Genomic DNA, 12,606 nt, shown 5'->3' on the forward strand with positions numbered 1-12,606 from the left:
TGTGGTGAGCATCTTGAACTCCCAGGTGCTCCACAGAAGTTTATAACATTGAGCCGTAAAAATAAAATTTTCACATTTTTCCCACAAAAATGTATTTCAGCCCCCAATTTTGCATTTCCATAAGGGTAACAGGAGAAATTGCACCATACCATTTGTTGTGCAATTTCTCCTGAGTAAGCCGATACCCCAAATGTGGGGAAAAACCACTGTTTGGGAGCACGGCAGGGTTTGGAAGGGAAAGAGTGCCATTTGACTTTTTGAATGTAAAATTTGCTTGAATAATTAGCAGACGCCATGTTGCTTTTGGAGAGCCCATGATGTGCCTAAACAGTAGAAACCTCCCACAAGTGACACCATTTTGGAAACTAGACCCCTCAGGGAACTTATTTAGATGTGTGGTGAGCACCTTGAATCCCCAGGTGCTTCACAGAAGTTTCTAACATGGAGCCGTGAAAATAAAAAAATCTAACTTTTTCCACAGAAATTATGTTTTAGTCCCAAATTTTTTATTTTCACAACAGTAAGAGGAGAAAATGGACCCCAAAAACTTTTGTGCAATTTCTCATGAGTATGTCGAAAACCCCTATGTGGGGAAAATACACTGTTTGGGCGCATGGCAGAGTTCAGAAGTGAAGGAGCACTGTGTGACTTTTTGAACGCAAAATTGGCTGGAATTCAGAGAGGACGCCATGTCGCGTTTGGGGAGCCCCTGATGTGCCGATATAGTGGAAACCCCCCACAAGTGACCCTATTTTGGAAACTAGACCCCTAAAGGATTTTATCAAGGGATATAGTGAACATTTTAAACCCAGAGGTACGACACAGAATTTGATAACATTAGGTCATCATATTGAATAAGTTGTCGTTAGTCTTGAGCGCAAGTGCTCGCTACTTGAGCTTGCATCGGGTACTCGGGTATGCACCAAGTATCGCAGGTGCTCGAGTAACATGCTCGAGTCACCGCCCCACATGTCTCATGGTTATTAGACACCCAAAAAAAAAAACATGCGGGTATTGCTCGTGCATGGCAGACAATCCATGCAACTTTTTTTGGCCACGAAGTTTATGGGTCGAAGACTCGAGCATGTCACTCAAGCACCCGTGATACTCAGTGCATATCCGAGTACCCGATGCAAACTCAAGTAGCAAGCACATGCGCTCAACACTGGTCGCCATACTGTCATCATTTTTATTTTTCTTTACTTTTGAAAAAATCCCAACCCTAACCCTAACAGAATCGTAAGCCTAACACAACCCTAACCACAGCACAACCCTAACACAACCCTAACCACAGCACAACCCTAACCCTAACACAACTCTAACACAACCCTAACCTTAGCACAACCCTAACCCTAACCATAGCACAACCCTAACCCTAGAACAACCCTAACCCTAGCACAACCCTAACCCTATCACAACCCTGTGACAATCAGCTGACACCTTGCGGCGATCGCCCCGCACCATTTATGTGCGGGCGCGATCCCAGTGCACGTAATCGTACATAGCTGATCCATAAGGCCCAGGGCGCAGCTACGTACTATTACTGAAAAGATCGTAAAGGGGTTAAAGCGGATCCATGTGAAAACATTCTTTACCAGCCGCTGAAAAGGTATCTCTCCAAAGTGTAAAAAAACAAAAAGGGATTAATGAGGATGAAGTTATATAATAATAATATCTCCTTTATTATAATAAGATAGAGCAGGTACATCAGGTACACATAGTAGTTGGGTACAATAAGTGCCAGAAAAACCTAAATCAATACATATTCCAGTTACACACATTAGGTTTTTTTCCCTCATACATGAAAAATGTTCTACTCCTGGTTTTGACTTACAAATACTGAGGTAAAAAACCTCACCAAATACTCAACGTGTGCCCAAAGAAATTCTTAACTTCACCACCCGGAACCTGTCACCAGATTTTCCCAATATTAACTAAAGCCGCCACCTTTATCTGCTCTGTTACTGCAGTCCATCGACCTGTATTTAAGCCCTGAACTCCCCTGTGTATGCCAATATGTACATACTTCTGGCATACTGTGCTGTCCAGTCCCATGGGCGCCATTTTTCTTTTCTCGGCGCCTCCTTAATCCCTTCAGCTTCCGTGTTTCTGGCTTGATTGATGTGACTGACGCTTCCTACGTCGTCCATATGCATATGCTCTAAATGAGTATTACTTTATGTTATGTGATCTGTATGTACACAACCAGCTCTATAAGCATCAGTCATTGGCACTCCGATGATTTCTGGTTCTCAAAACAATTTCTTTGGCCTTGTGCTGTAGATTAGTAATAATGATAGTACCCCAAACTACACTCAAAGTAATATTTATAGGAACTCTCCAGACAAAACTTTGCTCTTCCAAGTGTAGGTCATGCCCTGGGCCGGGCACATCACCGTATATCAGTCTTGTCCGGAGTGCTCCTTTAATGTTGTATATCATAAGTTTAACCATAAAGCCTAGAACGTGTACATGTAAGCCCATATAGGATTTGTTCTGAGGCTGATCCTCGCCACATGGTGCAGATTAATTTGTCAATCCCAGTCCATCGGTCACGATAGTGGTCTGTGGCCTCTGCATGAGAGAGAGAGCAGCGCCTCTTTCCTGTCGATATTCGCGGTTCTTCTTTTGATTAGCCGCCCTGGTGCAACGTTACATGTGCATCACACCACAACGATGATGTCGCATCAGGATAATCAAAAGAAGATCTGCGGATGGCGGATGGTAAAAGAGTGATAGGCGGTCCGGCTCTTTTTGGTGATTTGGATCTCTCAGCTCTGCTTACCAAACAGAGCCGGCTCTTTTGGATTCTAAATGGATCACTAATAAATATGTGTGGAATAATAAATAGGTGAACACACCTATATAAATAGGTGAACACACATTTAAGAGGAAATGAACGCAGTCGAAACTCGTGTCCAAGACCCCACCAACTTGTAGCCAACCAATGAAATCAATTTGGTGTGGGGGGGGGGGGTTCAACCTTCCAACACGGTCATTTTATGCCCAGTGAGAGCCGTTCAGAGAAATTCTTGGCTCTAAATAGGTTGATAGCTCCCATATTTCCCATCAGGGAGCCAAGTTTTTGTACTGGATCAGTCGCGACCGACCCATCACTGAGGTAAAAGGTGCACCGCACCTGTGCAGCTGCCCTGGACTACTGTCATGCCCGGTGGACTAAGACGTGCAAATAAATCCGCACCAATGTATTTTCTTCTCCAATCATCCATACTGTCATATTGTGCATCACTATGGATGTAACATTACCAATGCTGAACCACCACTGGGCAACTCCTGCAGAAGCACCTAGAGGTCCCATAGAAAGCTAGAACAATGGTAACTCACTTCCAGCGATGTCAACATTTTTTGTCGGCTGCAACTGATCAATATTCTGCCAGACAAAGTAGTGATGGCTGCAGTGGTTAAGTGACAATGGCTGAAATAGAAGGGCCGACATTGCTGGATCGGCGTAGCTGCAGGAGGTGAGTATAGATTGTTTTTATGTTCCATATTACCCTGAAGGGAATAAGCAGGGGTTGTCCTGTAGTGGACATTCACTTTAATTCATACATAGGCCTGATGGGGACCGGAGCAATTACAGGGGTTGTCCATGATTAGAAAAACATGGCTGAGCCCCACACCTGTCATCCTAGAGCATGATGGGAAAGACATAAAAAAATAAAATAATAATTAACAGTTTTGCAAGAAGAGAAAGGAGAGTCTGCTCAGGAGCATCTGCTCTTTATGCCATAATATGGATGGTCAGATGTGGCTCCCTATAGGGTTAGAGAAGTCAAACTTGTGTAGATCAGCTGATGGTTGGCTTTTAAGTTGGCTACATTTCACAATGACCCTGTGTAATCCCCCTCTTACTGTATGTGTGTATTTTCACTGCATCCATTTACGCACATAAGCCACACCAACCTCCGCCGCTGCTGTAACCCCACCAATCACGGATGTGGTTGAAAGTGCACTTGCCGCTACTGGTGCTGCTGCCTGATAACCAAACCATGCCCCAATGGCCTGAAATGTACCTACTGCTGCCGGAGCAGCAGCAAAAGCGCCCGCCAAAGGCACTGCCGCCACACCCGCCGCAGCCGTAATCCCATGTAAACATAGTGTAACATTGTGACTCTTGCAGAACTTGTTTCCTTCTGTTTCCAAATATGTCTTCAGCTTCTCCAACTGTTCATTGCGATCTTCGGCATTTATAGGACTGGATGATGTCTCAAATTTCTTGTTAAGTTCTAAAATCTTGTCAGCAACCTGAGTTCCAATTTTTAATTTCCACATGGGCTGTGGAGACAATCAGCGAGAAGATAGTGAGTGTTTTTACAGATTGACATATGATGTAGTCTATTATCATTGCTGCAGGCACAGTGACATTTAAAGCAAAGTTATACTACAAGGTTCAGATGTGTAGGACTAGAGGCAAATGTAAGTTATTGAAAGGAGAGTTTCCAAATGTGAGGGGAAAAAGAGGTTATCCATCAAAGTAAAAACATCCATTTTATTATATCCACAATAAAATCACACATGGCCAAGAGTATTTATAAAAAACAGAAAACACCGGGCTAACGCGTTTCCAACCCATTCTGGATTCTTAATCATAGCAATATGAAAATATCGAAGAACTGTATTAATAACTGTAGGTATTCAGACTCACTTACCAGACACGTCATTACATCGATGAAATCAATGAGGCTCAAAATCAATTAGGAATTCCTCACAATATCCGTTTTCTAATTTCTTTGTGCTATTGGGTTATTCTATGCGAGTAATTCTTAATTCTGAGCCTCATTGATTTCACCTGTGCAATCCTGTATTTGGTAACAAAGTGTCCATACCTACCTAACGTATTTATGTAGGTTGTCGATACTTTCATGTTAATATGATTAAGAACCCTAAAAACGGTGGAAACGCGTTGGCTGATGTTCCTTTTTTTGCTGTTAATGTGGATACAATAAACTGCATGGTTTTGCTTCGGAGTGATGCTGGATAACCTCTTTTCTTCCACTGCTTGCTGAAGTCTTGCCCAAATGTCGGTCGGGAAATCCGTGCACCTCTTTTATTCTGGGACCACGAAGATTCCTCACTAAAAAGCCAGTCAGCTGACTACAATTACATATTTTTCCTCTTAAGCTCACAAGTGGGTCTATTCCCACAACCAAGACTGTAAAACATCCTTCCTTCTTTCTCCATCCTCAAGTTTACTCACGCCCCCAACCTTCTGTATCACACATTTTTTTGCATGGCTTTAGGCTTACTGATAGTGTTTCTGCCATATTTCTTGGGGTCTGGTGTAGTTTATTATTAATTCCTATTATTTCTGGTTCGTCAAAGAGATGAAGGAGTTACAGTGGACCTGTGAGCTTAGACTCTGCTCATACCTCATTTTGGACTCTGTTTCTCTGTTCCATTTTAAGAACAGAATTCCTGTGGAAAATGGATCCCTACAAAACAAATGGAAGCAAAACGGTCCCATTGACTGTAATGGAGTCTGTCTGGTTTTCACTATTTGAACTGTACAAAAACTTCCACCATGTTGGTCTTTTTTTCACAAAATGAAAAGCATGAATCCCATTATAGTTAATGGGGCCCTGTTGATTCGGTTCTTTATTTTTTAACATACATGTTTTCCAAATGAACTATGTTTTACTGTTCCGAAAACTGAACATAAAAATGGATCACACAGGTGTGATCCTGAAGCCGCGTGTCTGTACTCCCAGTAGCCAAAATGGCACAAAGAAGTGGTGCCATTTAGCTATTCGGAGCTCTGAAATAATACACAGGGCGCATTGTTTAGTGTAAATTCATGACAGAGCTCCCTCCACTCCTTAGGATAGTGATTGACATGCATGTATACAGTTAGGTCCAGAAGTATTTGGATGGTGACCGACTCTTCGTGATTTCAGCTCCGCATGCCACTATTTTGGGTTTGAAATTAAACAACTGACATGCAATAAGTGTAAGCTTTCAGGTTTAATTAAAGGGGTTGAACCAAAATATCCTGTGAAACGTTTAAGAATGACAACTATTTTCAGAGGCTAAAAAGTAATTGGAAAAATTAACGTTACCATAAAAAAAATGTTCATACTTGGTAGAGTATGCCTAAAGTCTGAAAGCCATGGACATCACCAAATACTGGGTTTCCTCCTTTGTGATGCCTTGCCAGCCTTTACTGCTGTTGACTTCAGTTGTTGCTTGTTTTTGCTTGTTGCTTGTTTTCTGCCTTAAGTTTCGTCTTAAGCCTGTGAAATGCAGCTCGATGGGGTTGAGATTGGGGGTTAGGAGAAGGCACAGAAGTGAAATATTTTGCAATGGCTGAACCAGAGTTGCTTTCACAGTATGTATTCGGTCATTATCCATCTGTCCTGTGAAGCGCCGTCCAATCCACATTGCTGCATTTGGCTGAATCTGAGCAGTAAGTATCGCCCTGTACACTTCAGAATTTATCCGGCTGCTTCTGCCTTCAGTCACATCATCAATAAACACTGGTGACCCAGTGCCATTTGAAGCCATGTAAGCCCGCGCCATCACACTGCCTCCACCATGTATTACAGAGGGTGTGGTGGGCTTTGGATCATGAGCCGTTACAAGCCCAGTACAGGTTGATCTTAGTTCCATCTGTTCAAGGAATGCTTTTTCAGAACTGGGCGGCTTCCTTAGATTTTTTTTGGCAAAGTAATCCGGGCTTTCTATTTTTAAGACTGATTAATGGTTTGTGCCTTGTGGTGAAACCGCTGTATTTGCTCTCATAAAGTCTTATCTTCATGGTAGACTTATACAGACTTATACATACGGTAGATACTGAAACACCTACTTTCTGGGGAGTGATCTTCACTTGGTTGGATGTTGTGAAGGGGTTTTTCTTCACCAGGGAAAGGATTGTGCAATCATCCACCACTGTTGTCTTTGTGAGTTCTCAAGCTTACCCGTGCAATCTTTTTTTTTACGAATGTACCAAACTGTTGATTTGGTCACCCCTAACATGTCTGCTATCTCTCATAAGGATGCCAAAACTTGTGTTCCTGTCCAAATATTTCTTGACTTAACTGTATATGCTTTCTGTCACGATTTCTCCGCCCAGTGTGTCTGGATCTCTGCCACGCACAGTGTAGGAAAGACAAAGTGCAACACGAAGGGATGAGGGGAAGGGTGCCCAGACACTAAGGAAAGAGGGGGTGGAGACCTCCTAGGCTGATCTAATATCACCCTGTTTTCCCTACCGTCCTTATATTGGTTTCTCACCAATCGCCGAACAGGAACCTAAAACTTTGTATCTCCCTAGAGTGAGGCCCTGGCTAGGGAAAGAGGAGATGAGCGCTAGTCAGTCCCCACTAACAAATAAAGACAGCAAGGGGAGACAAACACGGGGGGAAGTAACTTAGCTTGAGCCGACTTCAAAGAGATTACACCAAAGATCCTCCAAACACCAAAGAGGAAGTAAGCAGACTGCAATAGCTCCAAGCCGTCACAGGGATTGTGTGAATATCACCGGCGCCTCCCTATAGCAAACTGAAAGTATTTAAAAACCCAGGCCAGGGTGTTAATGAGAGCAGGAGGGGAGGTAGCCGCTGGGTCCTAGAGTGAAACAGATTTTAAGAAGGTGTCTGTAATGCCAAACGAAGAGATCTTCTGCAACCAACTGCAGGGCTACTGTCTGTCACATCTGACACACCCGTGACCGTCTCAGTGACGGGAAGCTCTGTCATCCTATCCAGTGCTGGGGCATGCTGAGCTGTTGGTGCTTTGATTGACAGCTCAGTTGACCTATCTGAGATTGGGAGGTGCAGAGATTTCTCCAGGTGCTCCCTGTTCTTAGTAATTGCCCTGCTACTTTAGTGAGCAGCCTGGCCCAGATCACTGATAGTCAAAGCTTCTGCTCTCTGGAGTCTGTTTTCCTGTTTCCTGTGCTGTGAGTTTTGATCTACTTCTGCCTGACCTTTGGACCGTGTTCTGAATTCCCGTTTATTTTGCCACTTTGCTTAGATCCGCTATTTCTCTGGTATTCTGACCCCGGACTGTGACCTGACTTACGCCTTTGTCCCTTAGTTTACTACATGCTCTCTTGGTACTGACCCCAGAATATCTGACTTCTCTGCCTCTCGTCCTGTCTGTGAGTATTGATTAGTGTAACACTTTCAATGCATTTGTAAATGCAGAAGATTCTGCAGTCCATACCTGCCCATGTGCTTGGTGACTCCCTCCATCTTTGGTGCTATGGATGGGGAGAATGTGGCTCTGCAGTGTCCTTTACTCAACAGAAATGACCCGCCTTGGCCACTGATTAACAGAGCAGGCGTTTGGAGCCATTTTCAGTATGTTGAGACCCGAACCAAGAAGTACAGACCCACAGAGATCGGGTGAGTACTAGAATGGATCTGTATTTCACAGTCGCTCTTGGTAAAAGAGTGATATCTCGCTCTTTGCTCTAACCAATCACTGCCATAAATTGCCAGTCGGTAACAGGAAGATCTTGCTCTTGGACTGCAAGAGTGGCCGCCAAGGTTTACGGGGTCTCGCACTATATGCCAGGATCCCACAACCCTGAAATTCGGGCCAGAATTTGCTAGAAGGTTGAGCATTTTAGGGGGACATTAGGGACACTAGTGAGTGCTTTTATTACCATATGATACTTAGAAAAATCACCAATCTGAGGCTGCCCACTATTTTATTAAATACCATGGGCAGCCCCAGATTGTTGATAGGCATTAGAGCTCACTGGCAAATATTATGGTCACTATAAGGCCCTTTTTTGAGGCATGTACATGTACAGTGACACCCAATGAAGCACAAATATTTCTTGACCCTTTTGGGCATTTCCAATCCTATTACAGGGGGAAATGCCTTAATGGTAATAAGACCCTTCTCTATTCTGGAACAGACGAGAAGGTGGATGGTGGATGGTGGCCACTACTTTCAACAACTCACCCAGTTACGGAGAAACTGTTGAAATTCTTTTTTTATTTCTTCCATGAAATCCAGATTCTTTTTCATGCTATACATCTATAGGGACAATAAATTGGTAAACATATTATAATGACATATAAAAGAATTGACTCCACAGCCACCACTTTTTACTATAATATTTGCACAAAGTGACATCAATTTTTATTAACCCCTTCCCGCCGAAGCCAGTTTTCTCCTTCCTGACCAGGCCAAAGTTTTAAAATCTGACATGTGTCACATTATGTGTTAATAAATCTGGAATGCTTCTATATATCTCAGTCATTCTGAGACTTTTTTTGTGTGACACATTGTACTTTATATTAGTGGTAAATTAGGTTGATAAAATTTGCGTTTAATTACCAAAATATCGGAAATTTGACAAAATTTAGAAAAACTTTTCAAACTTTGAAATCTTATGCTCTTATAACAGATAATATAGTTAAGAAATACCATTAACTATACGTTTACTTATACCTCTGCATCATTTTCGAAGAGTCTTTTATTTTTTTGTGTTAAGATGTTAGAAGGGTTGTTACGGGTCTGGGTGGTGGAACCTCTGTGCTTCGGTGCAAGGAGAGACCAGAGGGGTGAGACTAAGTACCTACTCGGCCTGACCAAGCTCGCACGGCGGCTCAATCGACTCCGTGAACCAGGGAGGGACCGAGCAGGGGGACCAGGTGCCACTCTGGGACCGACCTTGTGTGAGAGCAGGTGACTCCCATGGGTCAGATGGCAGGAACTGACCGGTACAGCGGATGAGCACGGCAGGGAGGCTGACAGGAGGTCCGGGTAGATAAGCAGGCTGGTTCGGCTGATAGCCAGACGGGCGCTCCGGGTAGGCGAGCACGGCAGGTAACTGGCAGGTGCTCCAGGTAAGCAGGCTGGCGGGCACGGCAGGCAACTGGCAGATGCTTCCAGGTAAGTAGGCTGGCGGGCACGGCAGGTAACTGGCAGGCGCTTCCAGGTAAGCAGGCTGGTGGGCACGGTAGGTAACTGGCAGATACTTCAAGGTAAGCAGGCAGGCGAGCAGAACTATAGACAGGCGGTGAGGGGAACGGCGTCTCTGCCCGGCAGGAGGCAGAGACACCGATGCTACAAGGGATTTATTTTTTCAATGACATTTTTTTTAGGGACCACTTCACTTTTCAAGTGACTGCGGGGTCTTTATGTTAGTAGACTTCAAAACAAGACCCGATTTAAAAAATTGCACCCGTCAAGATATTCAAAACCGCATTCAAGAAGTTTGTTAACCCTTCAAATTCTTCAATACAAAGTGGAGTGAAAACAAATTAAAAATTAAATTTTTTTTTACTAAAACGTTGCTTTAGCCCCACAATTTGTTGTGCAATTTTTCTTTGGAAACTCGGAGCACAGATTTCACTAGATTTTTCTTGGGAAAATCATGTTTCTTTTCCAGATCCTTTGTGTTATGAGTAATGTGGAAATATTCTACACTTTCGTTGATAGATGATGGACCCCAGTAGGATCTTGTTTTTTGTGGGTCAAGTTGAAGTTATGATTGTACCATTTTTGGGGTGCAAAACATTTTAGATCACTTTTAATGCTCAGTTCACATTTATCCTGTACTATATGCTGAGCACTTACATTGGCTTTCCATTTTAATCTACAAAATACATGATACAGATGGAACTCGCTTTGGAACCATTATCTATAATGATGATTATGGAGACATTTTGGCCTCCGTATGGCCTCTGTTCTGGCGTTGTCTATCTTTTTAGAGGAGCAAAAAAGTGTAGTTGACTGTGCTTTTGTGCAAGCCGAAAAAGATGTCTAAAGTGACTCCATCTGCCTCATTATAGCATACCTCCCAACTGGCCTGGATGCAGCGGGACTGTCCCAAATTTGGGAAGATGTCCCTCTGTCCTAGGAGGTTTGGAGTATGCCCCAAATTCAGTTTTATCTATGTCTTTAGATCAGATACAGCTGAATATAGCGGCGGAGAAGAAAGCTGACAGGTCCTTCCTCCACCAGTCTGTATAAAGACTGAAGTTCCTGCCAGCACCATTGCGATTCCAAGGACACATGATTAGGAAGTGAAGAAGAGGAGTAGGTCACAGGAAAGATATGTCTTTTTTAACGTAGCGTAGCTGTGCGTTTTGATGTTGCAGAGCTGTGTAGGTTGACGTAGCAGAGTTGTGTGTGTGGATGTAGCAGAGTTGTGTGTGGATGTAGCAGAGTTATGTGTGGATGTAACAGCTGTGTGTTTGTTAATGTAACAGAGCTGCGTGAGTATGGTGGCGTCAAACTATGTGGTGAAAATGTATGGGGATGGTCATTATACTGTGGATGCATATAATGGACTAGGTGAGGTAAGGGTACTGCCTTAGTGTAAAATAAAAAAAATCCCATGAAAGTGTTTCTACATCACTATATTCTGAGAGCTATAATTTTAATATTTTTCCGCTGACAGAGCTGAATGACGACTGATGAAGGCACCTGTTCAGTACTGAAATGTGTAAACTCAATAAAGTGACCTCTACCTTTGACCCGTCATCTTTTCCAGCAATGTGCAGTGGATCCTTGTTTTTCTTTTACACTCTATAGCTGAATGAGGGCTTATTTTTTGTGACATGAGATTACATTTTCCGTGATAACATAATTTACATATGACTTTTTGATTGCATTTTGTTTTCTCTTTTTATGTGTGGAATGTTGGGAAAAAACAGCATTTTTGGCATGATTTTTATTTACTTTTTTTTAGGTGTTAAGTGTTGGGATTAAATAGTAAGAACATTTTATAGACTGTCTTCTAGATACCAAATTACATACTTTTTTGTTTATTTTTGTTTTTACATAAAAAATTTATATTTATTGATGAACCATTTTTTTGTTATTTTTACAATCTATATTTTGTGGAGTATTTTTAATATTTTTTCGTAACTTATTTAAAACTTTTTTGCTTTTTCCCGTTATAAGACTTGAACATTTTATAAATTGATCACTGGTCTCGCACCGTGCAATACTTCTTTGGTGTCTTGTTTCCATTTGGGCCACCAGTAGATTTAAGAAAGGAGTTCAAATGTTTGCTTAATACCTGGGTGACTGAAGAGAAGAAGAATGGGCCGAAATAAGACTTTCCGGCTGAGGGCTTTTCAGACTAAAGTACATCTTGCCCGCTCTTGTCGCTTGCACCTGAAGAACATCTCTAGAATCCGCCCCTTTCTCACCTTGGAAACAACAAAAACCCTCACTGTTGCCCTGATCCACTCCCGCCTTGACTACTGTAACTCTCTCTTAATTGGTCTCCCCCTCACTCGACTTTCCCCCCTCCAGTCCATCCTTAATGCTGCAGCCAGGGTCATCTATCTGGCTAATCGTTACTCAGACGCTTCCGCTCTGTGCCAGTCATTGCACTGGCTGCCCATGAATTATAGGATCCGATTTAAATTGCTTGTTCTCACCCACAAAGCTCTCCACAGTGTGGCACCCCCCTACATCTCTTCCCTCATCTCTGTCTATCGGCCTACCCGTTTTCTACGCTCTGCAAGCGACTTTCGACTAACATCCGCACTAATCCGTACCTCCCACTCCCGGCTTCAAGACTTCTCCCGAGCTGCACCTATTCTTTCGAATGCTCTACCCCAAGAAATTAGGATGAACCACAATTTACACAGTTTTAGGCGCTCCCTAAAA

The 12,606-nt window shown here is 43.0% G+C and overlaps 1 protein-coding gene across 3 annotated transcripts in view; it reads right to left on the reverse strand.

Moving 5' to 3' along the window:
• Positions 1 to 1,658: 1,658 nt before the first annotated feature.
• Positions 1,659 to 12,606, reverse strand: part of LOC141166849 (RING finger protein 112-like) — a 109,963-nt gene continuing 99,015 nt past the window's right edge. For 2 of the 3 annotated variants that reach the window (XM_073653962.1, XM_073653964.1), the window contains 2 exons: positions 8,935 to 9,009; positions 1,659 to 4,296 (listed from right to left, as the gene is read on the reverse strand). In XM_073653962.1, the coding sequence (XP_073510063.1) occupies positions 3,889 to 4,296; positions 8,935 to 9,009 (483 nt within the window). In that variant the 3' untranslated portion in view covers positions 1,659 to 3,888. The remainder of the gene's footprint in view (positions 4,297 to 8,934; positions 9,010 to 12,606) is intronic. The other variant, XM_073653963.1, reaches the window with a different exon arrangement.

The sequence above is a fragment of the Phyllobates terribilis genome, unplaced genomic scaffold, assembly GCF_046119375.1.
Source record: "Phyllobates terribilis strain yellow unplaced genomic scaffold, ASM4611937v1 Scaffold_11__3_contigs__length_659146591, whole genome shotgun sequence".
NCBI classification, from domain to species: Eukaryota; Metazoa; Chordata; class Amphibia; order Anura; family Dendrobatidae; genus Phyllobates; species Phyllobates terribilis.